This window comes from Lepus europaeus, chromosome 4 (genome assembly GCF_033115175.1).
Source record: "Lepus europaeus isolate LE1 chromosome 4, mLepTim1.pri, whole genome shotgun sequence".
In the NCBI taxonomy this organism is placed as follows: Eukaryota; Metazoa; Chordata; class Mammalia; order Lagomorpha; family Leporidae; genus Lepus; species Lepus europaeus.
Window position 1 is genome coordinate 52,094,296 of NC_084830.1, and position 17,722 is coordinate 52,112,017.

General features: G+C 37.6%; 1 protein-coding gene across 1 annotated transcript in view; it reads left to right on the forward strand.

Moving 5' to 3' along the window:
- The window catches only part of PIP4P2 (phosphatidylinositol-4,5-bisphosphate 4-phosphatase 2), a 67,952-nt gene that overhangs the window by 37,651 nt on the left and 12,579 nt on the right, over window positions 1–17,722 (forward strand). Inside the window, exon 5 of the mRNA XM_062189507.1 lies at window positions 10,797–10,849. Coding sequence (XP_062045491.1) covers window positions 10,797–10,849 — 53 coding nt within the window. The remainder of the gene's footprint in view (window positions 1–10,796; window positions 10,850–17,722) is intronic.

Here is a 17,722-nt window from a genome sequence, read left to right on the forward strand (position 1 = left end):
TCAGATTCCTCTCAGAGGCACAGGCATGCAGTGTTCTTCTTTCTGTATGTGGCTTGTGTTCACTTAGCTTAATGTCTTCCAGGTTAATCCATGTTGTCATATATGACAGGATTTCTTTCTTTTTTTTTTTTTAATGCTGAAAAAGAATTCATTGCATGTATGTGCCACAATTTCTTTATCCATTCATTTGCTTATGAGCTGGTGATTGTTTCTGTATCCTGATTTTTGTGATTAGTCCTATCACGAACATGAGAGTGCAAGTGCCTGATTTTATTTCTAGCTTTAAGTTCCATCTTTGAAAGTAGGTTCAATACGTGAACTGTTATGAGATTCTTCGTATGTCCCAGCCTGTTTTTATTGGCATGTCTCTCTGTAGGGAGTCAAGTTCCAAATCATTTCACTAAGTCACTTGCCAAGTCTGTTTGCTTTCTGTTGTCTAAAACTTTGAAGCCATAGTCCTTCCAGTTTTGTCTTTAAGGTATTATACATTGTAAAATTCATGTATGATCATTTTAGTCATATTTGGAACAGGAAATGTATATACGTGCATTTATTCAACTTGCTACATATACACAGAATTGTTAGAATTTTTCTAATCCAGAAAGACATGGTAAAAGCCTTCCTTGCTTTTAAATTTCATCGATTAAATCAGCAACTGAGCATGCAAATTAGAGAATATACATGGTGGGATGGGTAACAGATTTTCGTTTTTTTTTTTTTTTTGACAGGCAGAGTGGATAGTGAGAGAGAGAGAGACAGAGAGAAAGGTCTTCCTTTTTGCCGCTGGTTCACCCTCCAATGGCCGCTGTGGCCTGCACAACGCGCTGATCCGAAGCCAGGAGCCAGGTGCTTCTCCTGGTCTCCCATGAGGGTGCAGGGCCCACGGACTTGGGCTATCCTCCACTGCCTTCCCGGGCCGTAGCAGAGAGCTGGCCTGGGAGAGGGGCAACTGGGATAGAATCCGGCGCCCCAACCGGGACTAGAACCCGGTGTGCTGGCGCCGCAAGGCGTAGGATTAGCCTGTTAAGCCATGGTGCCGGCCCAGATTTTCGTTTTAAAAATTGTAATATATTGACTTTGTAGATGCCAAGCATATTCATTGTTAAATATATGGGGAACATATTTAATTCCTTTTCTTTCTTATATTTAGATAACTATATTTTGAAATTACAATTTATAAATCTAGATAGATTTTTTCAACTTACTTCATCTGCCTTCCACAATTACCTTATATTCTGCTCTGTTCTGTTTTATATTCTAAATCCTTGCCATGTATGATCCTTGTAGCCACGTTACAAATGAGCTGATTTCATTATTGAACAATGTAGACTGAGTATATGCTAGACACTGGGTTAAGAACTGGGGGAACAATGGTGAACATAGTCTCTGCCTTTGTGGCATTTTCTAATCTAATAGGCAGAGACAGACAATTTAAACAAGAATTGTATGAAATGCATTTAGACCGAGTAGGGAAAGACAGAATGCATTAGTGTATACACAGATCACCTAGCCTGGAGGACGTGATGTTTTTCTAAGAATATTGGAAAGCTTTAGTAGAGCTTGATGCTTCATTCTGTTTATATGAATGCTGTGCCTAGAATGGATTGCATAGGAGCAAATTTGAAGAGGTACAAGACGGGGTGTTTAGCTTTATTATTCAAAAAAGTATTGATGATGGTCAGGAATAACACAAAGAATATGAGAATTGCCATACTATTAATAGAGTGGAAAAGACAATGAGTGAAAATGGGAAATTAAAGATAACTGTTGCAAAGATTTATATTTAATATTTTGGAATAATCTGTCAGTGAATTCTAGAGAATAATCTAATTGAAAGTTTAGAAAGATGTGTATGTGTGTGACATGATTTTTGTTATTTTTTTTTCTTTTTTTTAGAATTTATTTGAGGGAGGGAGAGAGAGAAACAGAGGGAGAAGGGGAGGGAGGGGGGGGAGAGAGAGAGAGAGAGAGACAGGAAACTCATATGCTGATTCACTTTTCAAATGCCTAAAACAAACTGGGGTGGGGCCATGCAGAAACTTGGAACTAGGACATCAATTCAAGTCTTCTAAGTAGGTGGCAGGGTTCCAACAATTGCCACTGCCTCTCAAGGTTTGCATTAGCAGGAAGCTGGAATTAGGAGATGGACCCAGGAGTTAAAAGTAGGTACTCCAGTGTTGGAAGCAGGCAGGCATTCTCACTGGTCTTTTAACTGCTAGATCAAATTTTTAAATTATTTTAAAAACTAATTTATACAATTAGGTACCTCTCCAGTTATTAAAATAATATGCAAGCCAGAGATTAACTTCTAATTTAACATAGTGTTCAATGAGTGGTATAAAAAAAAAAGAAAAACTGTTCCTAAACAATCAAGACAAGGGCTGTTCAAAGTCATCACATCTCAAAGGGTCAATTTCACTTCTATAGATTATCCTTTAGGTGCTCTATTAGTTACACAGATCAGTAAGAACATAGGACTTTTGGGGACTGTCTTGTTTCACTAAGTATGATGTTTTCCAGTTTCATCCAATTTGTTGTAAACAAACAACAGTATTTCATTTTCCTTATCATTGGGTAATATTCCATAGTGTACATATCCCATAATTTCTTTATCTAGTCTGCAGTTGAGGGACATTTGGATTGATTCCATTTCTTAGCTATTCTGAATTGAGCTGCAATAAACATGGGGGTACTGGTAACTCTTGAATATGCTGATTTCATTTCTCTTGGGTAAATTCCTAGGGGTGAGATGGTTGGCTCATATGGTAGTTCTATATTCAGATTTCTGAGGTAACTCCTTACTGTCTTCCACAATGGTTGTACCAGTTTACATTCCCACCAACAGTGGATTAGAGTACCTTTTTCTCCACATCCTGGCCAGTGTTTGTTGTTTGTTGATTTCTGTATGAAAGCTATTCTAACAGGAATGAGGTGAAACCTCATTGTAGTTTTGATTTGCATTTCCCTGATGGCTAGTGATCCTGAGTTTTTTCAATGTGTCAGATTTTGCCATTTGGAATTCCTGTTTCGAAAAATGCCTAAGTCCTTTGTCCATTTCTTAACTGGGTTGTTTGTTTTGTTGTTTTTGAGTTTCTTGAGCTCTTTATATATATATTCTGGTTATTAATCTTTTATCAACTGCGTAGTTTGCAAATAATTTCTCCCATTCTGTCGGTTGCCTCTTTGCTTTGCTGAATATTTCTTGTGCAGTGCAGAAGCTTCTCAGCTTGATGTAATCCCATTTGTTAATTTTGGCTTTGATTGCCTGTGCTCCTGGGTCTTTTCCAAGAGGCTTTTGCCATTGTCTTGCAGGGTTTCCCCAATGTTCTTTAATAATTTGATGGTATAGGGGCCGACGCTGTGGTATAGTGGGTAAAGCCACCGCCTGCAGTGATGGCATCCCATATGGGCACTGGTTCAAGATATGGCTGTTCCACTTACAATCAAGCTCTCTGCTATGGCCTGGGAAAGCAGTGGAAGATGACCCAGGTCCTTGGGCCCCTGCACCCACATGGGAGACCCAGAAGAAGCTTCTGGCTCCTGGCTCCTGGCTTCAGATCAGCGCAGCTCTGGCCATTGCAGCCATCTAGGGAGTGAACCAATGGATGGATGACCTCTCTCTTTCTGCCTCTCCTTCTCTCTGTGTAACTCTTGACTTTCAGATAAAATCTTTAAAAAAGTAATTTGATGATATTAGGTCATAGATTTCATTCTATAGGTCTTTGATCCCTTTTGAAAAGATTTTTGTATAAGGTATAAGGTAGGTGTCTTGCTTCATACTTCTGCAAGTGGAGATCCAGTTTTCCCAGCACTATTTTTTGAAGAGACTATCTTTTCTCCAGGGATTTATTTTAGCTCCTTTGTCAAAGGTGTTGGTTGTAGATGTGTGGGTTGATTTCTGGCATCTCTATTCTGTTTCATTGGTTTATCCATCTCTTTTTTATCAGGCTGTTCTGATGAAAACTGCTCTGTAGTATGTCTTGAAATCTGGTATTGTGATGCCTTTGACTTTGTTTTTGTTGTATAAGATTGCTTTAGCTATTTGGGCTCTTCTTTGTTTCTATATGAGTTTCAGCATCATTTTTTTATATATTTGAGAAAAATGTCCTTGATATTTGATTGGTATTGCACTGAATCTGTAAATTGCTTTCAGTAGTATGGACATTTTGATGATATTGATTCTTCTAATCCATGAAGAACATCGGAGATTTTTCCATTATTTTGTGTCTTGTATTTCTCCCTTTAATGTTTTAATGTTTTTATGTTTTGTAACTCTAATTGTAGAGATACTGGTTCAAAAAATTCCAAGGTATTTAATTTTTTGCAGCTGTTGTGCATGTATTGATCTTAGAAGTTCTTTCTCAGCTGTGGCATTGTCTGTGTATGCAAAGGCTATTGATTTTTGTGTGTTGATTTTATATCCTGCCACTTTACCAAACTCTTCTTTGAGTTCCAGTAGTCTCTTAGTGGAGTCTTTTGGATCCCCTATATATAGAATCATATATATATGGGGATAGCTTGACTTTCTCCTTCCCAATTTGAATCCCTTTGGTTACTTTTTTTGGCATAATGGTTCTGGCTAAAACTTCTTGGACTATATTGAATAGCAGTGGTTGAGAGTGGGCATCCTTGCCTGGTTCCAGATCTCAGTGGGAATGCTTCTAACTTTTCCCGATTCCATATGAATGGGGTTATGGCCATGGGTTAGTCATGGGTTAGTCATAATTTGCCTTGATTGTGTTGAGGAATGTTCCTTCTATACCCAATTTGCTTAGTATTTTCATCCTGAAAGGATGTTGTATTTTATCAAATGCTTTCTCTGCATGCACTGAGATAATTATATGGTTTTTGTTCTTCATTTTTTTAAATGTCATGCATTTTACATTGATTGATGAGTGAATGTTGAACCATCCCTGCATACCAGAGATAAATCCCAATTGGTCTGGGTGAATGATGTTTCTGATGTGTTGTTGGATTCAATTGACTAGTATTTTGTTGAGAGTTTTTGCATCTATGTTCATCAGGGAAATTGGTCTGTTGTATCTTTTTGAGTTTTAGGAATTAAGGTAATTCTGTTTTCATAGAAGGAGTTTGGGAGGCAACAGTCAGCAACAGGAGTCACTGTGTTCTTACACCCCATGTGGGATCTGTCCTTAATGTGTTGTCTAATGTGAAGTGATGCTATAACTAGTACTGAAACAGTATTTTTATACTTTGTGTTTCTGTGTGGGTACAAACTGATGAGGTCTTTACTAATTATATACTGAATTGATCTTCTGTATATAAAGATAATTGGAAATGAAAAAAAAAACCTGGTTTTAAATTGGAAATGGAATAGAAAATTAATTAATTTTTAAAAAATATTATATAGGATCTCTGTCCTTAATGTGCTGTACACTGTTATTTAATGCTATAACTAGTACTCCAACGGTAGTTTTTTCACTTTGTGTTGCTATATGGGGCAAACTGTTGAAATCTTTACCTAATATATACTAAACTGATCTTCTGTATATAAAGAGAATTGAAAATGAATCTTGATGTGAATGGAAGGGGAGAGAGAGCGGGAAAGGGGAGGGTTGCGGGTGGGAGGGAAGTTATGGGAGGGGGGAAGCCATTGTAACCCATAAGCTGTACTTTGGAAATTTATACTCATTAAATAAAAGTTTAATAAATAAAATAAATAAATAAATAAATAAATCTTTTAAAAAAATAAAAAAAAGAAGGAGTTTGGGAGGATTCCTTCTCTTTCAATTATTTTGAATAGCTTGAAAATAGTTGAAGTTGGTTCTTTAAATGTCTGTTAGAATTCAGTAGTGAATCCATCCGGTCCTGGGCCATTCTTTATTGGGAGGGTCTTTATTACTGATTCAGTCTCAATTTTGGTTATTGGTCTGTTTAGGTTTTTTATGTCTTCATGGTCAATTTAGGTAGATTGTATGTGCCCAGGAATGTATCCACTTCTAGGTCTCATGAGTTGTTGGCATAAACCTCTTTGTACTAATTCCTGATGATTCTTTTTATTTGTGATGTCTGTTGTTACATTTCCTTTTTCATCTCTAATTCTATTGATTTGGGTCTTCTCCCTCATTTTTCTGGTTAGTTGCACCAATGATGTGTCAATTTTGTTTAGTTTTTCAAAATACCATCTCTTCATTTTGCTGATCTTTTGTATTTTTTTGTTTGTTTCAATTTTGTTTATTTCTTCTCTAATTTTAAGTACTTTTTCTCCTACTAATTTGGGGTTTCGTTTCCTGTTGTTTTCTAGGTGCTTGAGGAGCATTGATAGCTCCTTTACTTGGTGCCTTTCCAATTTCTTGATATAGGCACCAATTGCTATAAACATTTGTCTTAACACTGCTTTTGCTCTATTCCAGAAGTTTTGATATGTTGTATTGTTGTTTTCATTCATTTCCAGAAATTTTTGATTTATGATTTGGTTTCTTCTATGATCCACTGTTCATTTAGGAGTATGTTGTCCAGTTTCCATGTGTTTTCTTATGTTCTAAAGATTCTTGAGTTGTTGATTTCCAGCTTAATTTCATTGTGGTCAGAGAAGATACATGGTATGATTTCAATTTTTTTTGAATTTTATGAGACTTGCTTTGTGGCCTAGCATGTACTGTATCCTAAAGAAATTTCCATGCACTGGTGAGAAGAATTTGTGTTCTGCAACTGTAGGATGAAATGTTCTGTAGATGTTCTTTAGGTCCATTTGGTCTATAATGTTGATTAACCCTGTTGTTTCCTTGCTCATTTTCTGTCTGGCTTATATGTCCATTGCTGAAAGAGGGTATTGAAGTTCCCCATTACTACTGTGTTGGAGTATAAATCTCCCTTTAGATCCATTAACATTTTTTTAAAGTATCCAGGTGCCCTGTATTTGGGTACATATACATTTATTATAGTCACATCTTCCTGTTGAATTGATCCCTTAACCATTACATAGTACCCTTCTTTGTCTCTTTTCACAGTTTTTGTGTTAAAGTCTATTATGTCTGTTATTATTATAGCTATACCAAATCTTTTTTGGTTTCCATTAACATGGAATATTCTTTTTCATCATTCCTGTCATGTATGGATTTCTTTAATTCATGGATTTGCTTGTGATTACTTTTAAGGTATCCTACGATCAATTTTTTAAATTCTGTTTCTGGTATTTCTTTAATCTCTTCATCTTCACAGTCTAATATTTAAGTGTTGTGTTCCTTTGGAGGCATCATGTTATCTTGTTTCTTGAATTCCTGCATTTATCTTTATGTAGCTGTACAGATACTTGATTTTTTTTCCCCTGTGATGGCTTTTGTCTCTGGACTATTCCTCTGTGGCTTAGTGGAGCGTCTCTTCTTTCAGCGAATAACCAGAGGCATGTGCTGGGTGTAGCCAGGGAGCTCTGTTCAGTGCTCCAGGAGGAGGGAAATGTCCAAGGTAACACCAAAGGTTTTTTTGTTTTTTTTGTTTGTTTGTTTGTTTGTTTTAATCAGAGGGGCGAGTTGTTCAGCTCTGTTGCCATAGTCTCACACTCACCTCCTTCTTCTCCAAGGAAACCAATGTCCAAGCACTAGCCCCAGTGGGTGCAATATTCATCCATGCTGCCACAAGAACCACACAAAGGATCCATGCAGTTCTCATTGTGAGCACAGATCCCACAGCAATGACCCTCTTCAGGCAATCAGGGAGCCCTGAGAGTGTAGAGTCACCAACAGTGACTGCCCAGAGACTAAGCCACACCCTTTGCCCTCCCACTCAGCCACAGTGTTTTCACAGTCCCAGAATACAAGGCTCCGAAAGTCACAAGTGCCTAACCCCTTGTCAGTTCTCCCAGCCGGGCTTAGGTGTCTCAGCTGATTGCTGAGTGTGCAGACACAAGCTAGTGCATCTGTTACGTACATCCAGAATGACACATGCCCTCTCTCAGCCAGTTACAGAACACCAGTGTCGGGTGGTCCGGTAGAGAGAAACATGCCTCCCTTCTTTTTTCCCTGTAGGTTAGCAGGTACACTGTCCCGCACAGGGCTCCAAGCCAAACTCACACCAGGCTCTTTCCACAGCTTTGTCACCAGTGGCTTGGGCTACTGCAATCTGTTCTCACCTCACTCTCCAAAGCTGGTGCTGACGGTCTCAGCTGCTGGGGTCTTGAGTTGTGCATGTCCAGACCCTCCATGTAGATCCACAGTGCCCCTCCAATTTGCATGGAGTTTTGTCTGCAGTTTTCTCCCTAACTCTTCCCTGAGAGTATGCTCTCTCCACTTTTATCTATCTTCCCCTAGACTAGAGCAGCAAGCTCCTTCCCTATTCTGCCATCTTGGAATCTCCTGAGATTAACTTCTAAAACTTGTTCTTTTTTACTTAATCTTCAGTGCAGACAAGTGAATCATATCAGCACAGTGATTATGATTAAAAGCTTTAATTTTTTAAAAAAGAAATGACATTTTCAGTTAAAATATGATATTTTAAGATGGTTGCAAAGTTTCTGGAGATTAAAGTTTTTGATGATAGGGGATATAATAAATACCTAGAAGGTGAGTTTTGCTTTTTAGAGTTTCAGATTAATTAGAGATGCTCAGTGCTGTGAAGAATGTACTAACTACAGAACTCGTAATTCTGACTTACAGCCTTATCCTTGTTATTATGCTGATCATGAATAACTGTATATTCTTCGTAGTAGTTTCTTTACTCTTGAAACTTTGACTATTAGGATAATTCACTTGTTTATTCCCTACTTTGTTTCAAACTTGGTTTTCAAGGTCTAAAAATCTATTGAGACAAGTTAAAATATATATTAATTTCAAAAGGATTGAAGATAAAATACGAAAAATGTCCAGAAGAATAAAAATAGGACAGAAAAAATATGAATAAATGTATAATACTTATTCCTGAAGAGTTGAAAAAATTAGCTCTGAGTTTTCTAGAATCATGAAAAGAGAAAATATCCTAGCACATCATCCCATATGCTTTAAGTCATTTCTAGATTACTTATAATATCCAATACAATGTAAATATCATGTAAATAGTTGGTGATTATATTACTTACGGAATAATGACCAGGATAAAAAGGTCTGTGGGTGTTCAATGCAAACAGAGTTTTTTTTTTTTTTTCCAAGTTAGTTAATTCAAGGATGCAGAACCCACAGATAATAAAGGCCCACTGTTAGGTTACATGCAAATGCTACATGATTTCATATAAGAAACTTTAGCATCCTGGTATTTTGGCATCCATGGGGGTGTCCTGGAACTAATCTCTTTTGGACCAAGGGGTGACTGTATTTAAAGATTACAAAACCAGATGTGTTAGGTTGCTGACTGTGTAACTTACTAATTACACAATAAAATCTGAACTGTTTTCTCAGTTACAATTGAGTTCACCACGAATAATCTGTGCTAAAATAAAGAACACTGTAAAATGATAGTCCATTAGAATATCTATGTGAATGTATTAGCCTCAACTCAGGGAATTAGAGTTATTATTGGCTCAAGAGTTTTGTAATTGCCTCCTCAAACTATCTTGCTTCTTTTAACTAAGCACACAGAACAAGACAACATAAATCCAGAAAAACTGAAATTTGTCCTTGTTAGGTAACATTTGAAATGACATTACAAATTCAGGAACTGTCCTAAACCTATTACAGAAGTATCAAAGAACATTTAGTAATATTTCTTTCCTCTTTCACTGCTTAATACTCTACCAGTTTCTAAATGTAGGTATGGGTGTATTTCTTTCTGTGTTTCTGTGAGAGAGGTCATATTAAGGTTAATTAAATTTTATAGGATTTGAAATAAAGATGAAGAAAAAAGAATCCAGAAAACCCAAATTTGTTTCTTTTCTTAAATGTAATCACAAAAGAAAAAACAAAAAGCATGTATCAGAGATTTTAAAAGATATCTTCTTTTGCATGGAAAACATTTGAACATGTCTAAGTTATTGAAACCCCCTTGTACCTATAATTTGAACCTTCTGAAAAGAAAAATTGGTGACTTGGACTCCTAGAAAAATTAATTTTGAGAAAACTAATGTAGTTTTGATGATAAAACTGCTGAAGTACTTAAAGAGCTTCTCTTTAAATTATAAAGAAGAAAATGTACGCTGTGTAAGAAGGTATATAGGAAAATAAATCAGATGGAAGATTAGAAAACTGTTTTTAATATATGTTTTATGGGGTAAAGATTTACTTTAAATTTATATTGCATGTTGTTTCTAAGACTTTAACCTATTACCAATGTGCTATTTCATGTATCTGAATAACAGTTCTATGAGGAAGGTAGCACTTTGTAGTATCTACCTTTATAGGGGAGAAGACTGCCCCACAGAAGTTACATGTTTTGTTTTGTAAGTAATGATAGAGCAGGGGGCAGCTGTCTGACTTCAGTTCTACCTGTTTCTAAGATGTTTAGTTTATGTGCTTTGTGACTTTCTCACATAAGTAATAGTAATGAATATAAATATTCAGCTATTTAGAAATGTGGCCTTCAGGATTTAAAGGAACATGTTTCAAGGCATGTGAAATACGATAACCAAAGGAGATGACCTTAATTTTGGCATCACATTTAGTTTTCGTCATAAAACAAACCTGGATTGCGTCAGAGCCTTAGAAAAGTCATGGGAACTGTTTCAGGGGTGGATCCTGAACCACGCTCTACGGCAGGGGAGAAGAGAGTGGGAGGGAAAAGCTCCTGTAACTGGGAGAAGGCTGTTGCTTCTGCTGTGGTCTCTGATGACATTTAAGCCAAAAGAAACAGCTTATCAGATTGAATAATTTTCAGCTGTTTTTCTTTTCAACCCCTCTTTATTTATTTTACAGTGGATGGAACTGAGGTTCAACACTCTGGCAAAATGCCCACACTGCAAAAAAATGTAAGTTCCCTATCTTTGGAAATACTATTGGGAAGTACTTGAAAACAATTCAGAGTTCAGAAGTCTCACATAGATTTTGATTTAAAGACATACTATTGAATGACTTGTGCTTAATATGTTTATGCTTTTCAAGATAAAAAAAGACATCTGTAAGCTAATTAGTATATTTTCTTTTGATTACATTTCTTAAAGGGAAATCACTTTCTAGGAAAGCAAAATTGCTAAAAATCAGTAACCTGGAGAGGATTTTCAAATGTCCTAAGATGTTGTAATAATTGTCATCATCTAAAACTTACATTTATAAAGGGGCTGTAATGTAGGTGAAAACCCAAATTTTTTTGAAGTTCATAATAAGATGATTGTTAACTTATTTTTTCATCTTCTACCTAATACTGCTGATGACTAAGTTTGTATAGTTATTTGTCTGTTGTAATTATTCAATCTCTATTCCTGAATGATACACTCAAGAAAGATAGCAAAAGAAAATATAAAAATGGGAAAAAGAAGATACTTTGATTAAAGACATTTTATGGCATCTACCTTGAGGATCTCAAATACCATGCCAAAATTTCTTTTCTTTTATAATTTTTTAAAAGATTTATTTGAGAAGCAGAGTTACAGACAGAGAGGAGAGATAAAGGTCTTCTGTCCACTGGTTCACTCCCAAAATGGCTGTAATTGCTGGAGCTGTGTTTGATCTGAAGCCAGGAGCCAGGAGCTTCCTCCGGGTCTCCCTCAGGGGTGCAGGAGTCCAAGCACTTGGGCCATCTTCTACTGCTTTCCCAGGCAGAGAGCTGGGTCAGTGAGGAACAGGCAGGACATGAACCGGCACCTATATGGAATGCCAGAACCTCAGGCAGAGGCTTAACCTACTACACTACCATACCGGCCCCAGTTTCTTGATTTTCTAGGAGAACTAAGAGGAATTAGTATGCGATTGAACTCACAGGTGATTTATTCTAGCAAAGGGATGCAAAGTTAAATCAGCAAAAGCCAATGCACATGTTGCAAAGTCTAGAGGAAACTAGGAAAGAGCTTCTTTTTTTAAGTTATTTTAAAAAAATTTTATTTAAGATATACAAATTTCATGCATTTCATATACACAGATTTAGGAACATAGTGATTCTTCCCATCCTCTTCCTCCCACCCACACTCCCACACTTCTTACTCCTCTCTCTCCTATTCCCACTCTTAATTTTTACAAAGATCTATTTTCAGTTTACTTTATACTCATAAGATTAACCCCACACTAAGGAGTTCAAGACGTAGTATGAAGAAGAAGAAAAAAGAAAAAAAAACACTGTTCCTAACAGTATAGACAAGGGCTGGAAACAATCATTGATCTCAAAATGTCCATTTCACACTTACAGATTACCTTTTAGGTACTCTATTAGTTACCACAGATCAGAAAAACATATGATATCTGTCTTTTTGGGATTGGCTTATTTCACTAAATATAATGGTTTCCAGTCGCATCCATTTTGCAACAGACAGATTTTTTTTTTTTTTTTTTTTTTTTTTTAGGGCTGAGTAGTGTTCTATAGTGTATGTGTGCCATAATTTCTTTATCCAGTCATCAGTTGATGAACATCTGGGTTGAATCCATATTTTAGCTATTGTGAGTTAAGATGCAAAGGAGTGAGCTTCAGAGAGTCCTCTTTCCGTGGACTCCTCCAGCAATGAATTGTTACCAGATATGTGAAATGTCTTCTGGTGGAGCACAACAGAGATGCAACACCCAGGGCTCCTGCTGGGACTTGTCACCCAGACATACTTCCTAGCAAAATTCCAGATTCCAGAAGGAGACCAGATGGGTGACATGAACCATGTTGTTCACACAGTTTCATGTATTAAGCCACTGTTAGCAGTTAGGGAATGGTAGAAACTCTTCCAAAGTCTGAGTTCCCAGTTGCCAGCTAAAGGCCAACCTTGCAACCAGGGCTTTCTAAATGTCTCAGGCTCAGGCCTGCTCTGTCAATGCTTTCCCATTCACTATCTGTTTTTTTTGTTTGTTTGTTTGTTTTTTAAGTTTTGTTTGTTTGAAAGTGAGAATTACACAGAGAGAGAAGGAGAGGCAGAGAGAGAGGTTTTCCATTCACTGGTTCACTCCTCAATTGGCCACATCGGCTGGAGCTGTGCTGATCTGAAGCCAGGAGCCAGGAGCTTCCGCCCAGTCCCCCACATTGGTGCAGGGGCCCAAAGACTTGGGACTTCTTTACTAGGCCATAGCAGAGAGCTGGATCAGAAGTGCAGCAGCCAGGTCTCAAACAGTGCCCATAATGGGATGCCCTCACTGGAGGCAGAAGCTTTACCTGCTATGCCACAGCACTGCCTCCTCCCCCCTTTTTTAACTAGGGTCTATTTTTAATTAACTTTATACACATACAGTTAACTCTATATTAAGTAAAGAGTTCAACAAATAGTAAGAAAAAAAAAACAAAAGCAAACAAAAAACTGTTCCTCAATAGTCAAGACAAAGGCTGTTCAGAATCATTGCTTCTCAGTGTCAATTTCACTTTTACGTATTGCCTTTTTGGTGCTCTATTAGTTATCTCGGGTCAGGGAGAACATATTGTATGTGTCCCTAGGACTGGCTTATTTCACTAAATATGCTGTTTTCTAGTTTCATTCATTTTGTTGCAAATGACAGAATTTCAGTGTTTTTTCACCACTGTATAGTATTCCATGGTGCACATATCCCATAACTTCTTTATTCAGTTTTCAGTTGATGGGCATTTGGGTTGATTCCATGTCTTAGCTATTGTGAATTGAGCTCCAATTTACATGGGGGTGCAGATAACGCTTTCATATGCTGATTTCATTTCCCTTGGGTAGATTCCAAGGAGTGGGATGGCTGGGTCATATGGGAGGTCTGTATTCAGATTTCTGAGGTATCTCCATACTGTCTTCCATAGTGGCTTTACCAGTTTACATTCCCACCAACAGTGGATTAGGGAACCTTTTTCCCCACATCCTGGCTAGCCTTTGTTGTTTGCTGATATCTGTATGAAAGCCATTCTAAGGGGGGTGAGGTGAAATCTCATGGTGGTTTTGATTTGCATTTTCCTGATGCCTAGTGATCCTGAGTATTTTTTTCATGTGTCTGTTGGCCATTTGGATTTCCTCTTTTGAAAAATGTCTGTTTAAGTCCTTTGCCCATTTCTTAACTGAGTTGTTTATTTGTTGCTGTTGAGTTTCTTGATCTCTATATATTCTGGTTGTAATCCTTTATCAGTTGTATAGTTTGCAAATGTTTTCTCCCATTCTGTCAGTTGCCTCTTCACTTTGCTGATTGTTTCTTTTTCAGTACAGAAGCTTCTCAATTTATATGTAATTTTGACTTTGATCACCTCTGGGGTCCTTTCCAAGAACTCTGCCTATGCCAGTGTCTTGCAGGGTTTCCCCCAATGTTCTCTAATAACTTTGATGGCATTGGGTTGTAGATTTAGGTTTTTAATCCATTTTGAGTGGATTTTTGTATAAGGTGTAAGGTAGGGATCTTTCTTCATACTTCTGCATGTAGCGATCCAGTTTTCCCAGCACCGTTTGTTGAAGTGGCTGTCCTTGCTCCAGGGATTGATTTTAGTTACTTTATCAAAGATAAGTTGGTTGTAGATGCTTGGATTGATTTCTGATGTTTCTGTTCTGTTCCATTGGTCTACCCATCTGGTTTTTGTGCTAATTCCACAGGCTGTTTTGATTTTAACTACCCTGTATATGTCTTGGAGTCTGGTATTGTGATGCTTCTGGCTTTGTTTATGTTGTATAAGATTGCTTTAGATATTTGGGGTCTCCTTTGTTTCCCTATGAATTTCATCATAGTTTTTTTCTACATCTGAGAAGAATATCCATGGTATTTTGATTGGTATTGCATTGAATCTGTAAATTGCTTTCAGGAGAATGGATATTTTGATGGTCTTGATTCTTCCAATGTATGAACATGGAACATTTTTTCAATTTTTTTGTGTCTTCTATTTCTTTCTTTAATGTTTGTAATTTTTATTGTAGAGATCTTTGATATCCCTGGTTGTATTTATTCTAAGGTTTTTTTTTTTTTTTTTTTTTTTTTTTTTTTTTAGTAATCCTATGATTAATTTTCTAAATTCTATTTTTCTAGCATTTCCTTGATCTCCTTGTCTGGCATTCTAATATTAAAGTGTCATTGTGTTCCTCTGGGGGTTCATGGTAACTTCCTTATTCTTGATTCTTTAATTTTGACTTATTTTTTGGCATTTGTGGGATTGATTTTTAATTTTTTCTTCTATTGGTTTTTATCTTTGGGGTTATGCTTCTGTGGCTCGTGGAATGTCTGCCCTTCAGTGAATACCGGGTGGCATGTTGGGGGTGTGGTCTGGGGCTCTGGTTAATGCTCTAGGGTGGGGCTAGTTTCCAGGATAACACTCACTTTGAGCTGGCAGAACTCCAAAGCTAGCTATGCCCTACACCTTTTTGTGTAGCTACAGAGACCCCAAAGTCTTAGGATATAGGGCACCCACAGACACTGAGACCAGAGGGTGCCATTAGTGTGGGCGTTCCTCCGTCTCCTAGTTGCCTGGCCACCTTCCCGTGGAGCTCTGAGGCATTGGGGGCTGTGGGCCGTTCCATCCGTTGGTAGCCCTGGATCACACGCACACACCAGAGTCCCTGGTCTAATGCCTGCCTGCCAGTGCTGGCAGCGCTGTGTTCAGGTGTCCCATCTCAGTGAGCTGCTATGTGCATGCCTGCAGGCTTTGAGTTGTAGCCCTGATTTAAAATGGCCCCCACCCCCTCTCTCATCACAGGCTTTGTTTTGGAGAGATTGCAACTGGCCCCCTTCACTTCCATTAGGACCCCGGGCGACCACAAGCAACTGCCAGTTCCCTGGGTCCAGTGCGGACCCACGCCATACTCTCCCTGGCTGTCCCCACGGATTACTGCAGACCAACCGCCCTCCCCCCGCCCCCCCAAATAATACTGCTGACTCAAGCTGTCCAGGGCTGTGGTTCTCTGGGTGCCTCTTAGCACTCACCACGCAGTTTCAAGCCATTTCCCCTCCTCCCATGGGGGCTTCCCCAGGACACTTTTTTCTCCTCTTTGAGCATGTATCTCCTACCCTATTCTCCTCACATTTTGTTCCTAACTCTGTGTAGCATGCTGCTTTCTAATCCATTTTTTACTTTGACAACATTTTTAAACTTACTCTACATTTCTACGTGTGAATTATAACTTAAACCAGAGTGTTTTGACAATTAAATTTTGTAAATTGAAAATATAAAATGATATAATCTGCGTGATTCTTCATGTAATATAATACCTTATCTTTTTAGGAGTAGAGAAATCTCAAGAATGAAATTTGGGGAAAATAATTAAAAGTTTCTGAAAAACAAAGTATATGGAGAAAAAATATTTATCTCTGTTATGATTCCTGCTAAATATAGACAGTTCTGTGAAAATAACTTCTTTATAGCATATTTTTGGCTTCAAGGGAACAAATGGTTTCTTTTTTATTTGTGAAATTAATCTTCCAAATTCTTAACATTACTGAATTCGATAGTTGTCTGTACCCAGGAAAGCATCGTGGATACCTCCAAATAAGAACACATACAAATCTGCATTTGAGAGATGCACCTGCACCCCCACAACATCTGTGAATTTGCCTGTGAATGAACATAGTTCTGTATATTATCTATTTTAACAAAAATGAGCAAACTTAGGTTGCATGTATCTCCACCAAGGACCTTACTTTGGATAAGAAAAATACTTATGGAAAATAAAAAGCAAAATACTTCTTGTTTGTTAGCAGACCATGCACTAAACACCAGGATAGTTGTTTTATATACACATGTATAAGTAGCTGCAATCTTTCCAGCAATCCTAGAACGCAGGGATTTAGCCTTGTTTTACAAATGAGAAACTGTCAGGAGAGGTTAAGGACTTGCTTGGTTAATTGTCTTAGGACAATGACAATATTTTTTACCAAAATAAAGATGTATTGAGCATCTTGTCTAGATACTTCATGATTTGTTAAAATATCACAAGACAGTATGTTAATAGGAAGAAGATTTTGTAACAATTGCTGAAAGAACAACTTGCTTGGAAATGTGCATGGAATAAATCAGCTTAGATATCATTCTAAAAGGAAGGTTTGTAGAATTGAGTCACATGCTAAGCTGGGAACAGCTCAGGGCAGTCATGTACTTCTTTGAGCACAGATGTGGATATCACGTGGCTACTTAATAGCTGAGATGTAGGTTTTGTGGTTTTTTTTAATGTTTCCATTCATTTAAAAAAATGATGGTTTTCTGTTGGAGTAAGATTATGAGTTTTATTTCTTTTTCCTTATGTTTTAAATTTTTTTATTTATTTATTTTCATTTATTTGAAAAGTAAAGTGGCAGAGTCCTTTCACCTGCTAGTTCACTCCTCAGATACTCACAACGTTCCCAGGTTGGGCTGGGCTGAAGCCAGGAGCTGGGAACTCAGTCTGGGTCTGCCATATGGGTGGCAGGGACTCAAGTACTGGAGCCATCATCTTTTGCCTCCTAAAGTGTTCATTATTAGGAAACTGGAATCAGAAGCAGAGCCTGCATCCCAAGCAGTATCTTCATTGCTGTGCCAAATGCCTGCCCTGCATTTTATTTCTTTAAACACAAATAGCCTAACACTATTTTTAAGGTATGGGAGTTAAGTAAATCATTAGCACTAAACTACTGTGTCATGTGTTTATTTCACAGGCAGACATGTGGAGAATGCATTTTCTCCCATCATGGTCGCCCATGGATGCAATGGCTGAGGCTGTTGTAGCTGAACGGGGTCTTTCTATTTTATCTGGACAACCCCTGGCCACTGCTGGGTTGGAGATGTAGTTCTACCATTCTGATGAACAACTTGTACT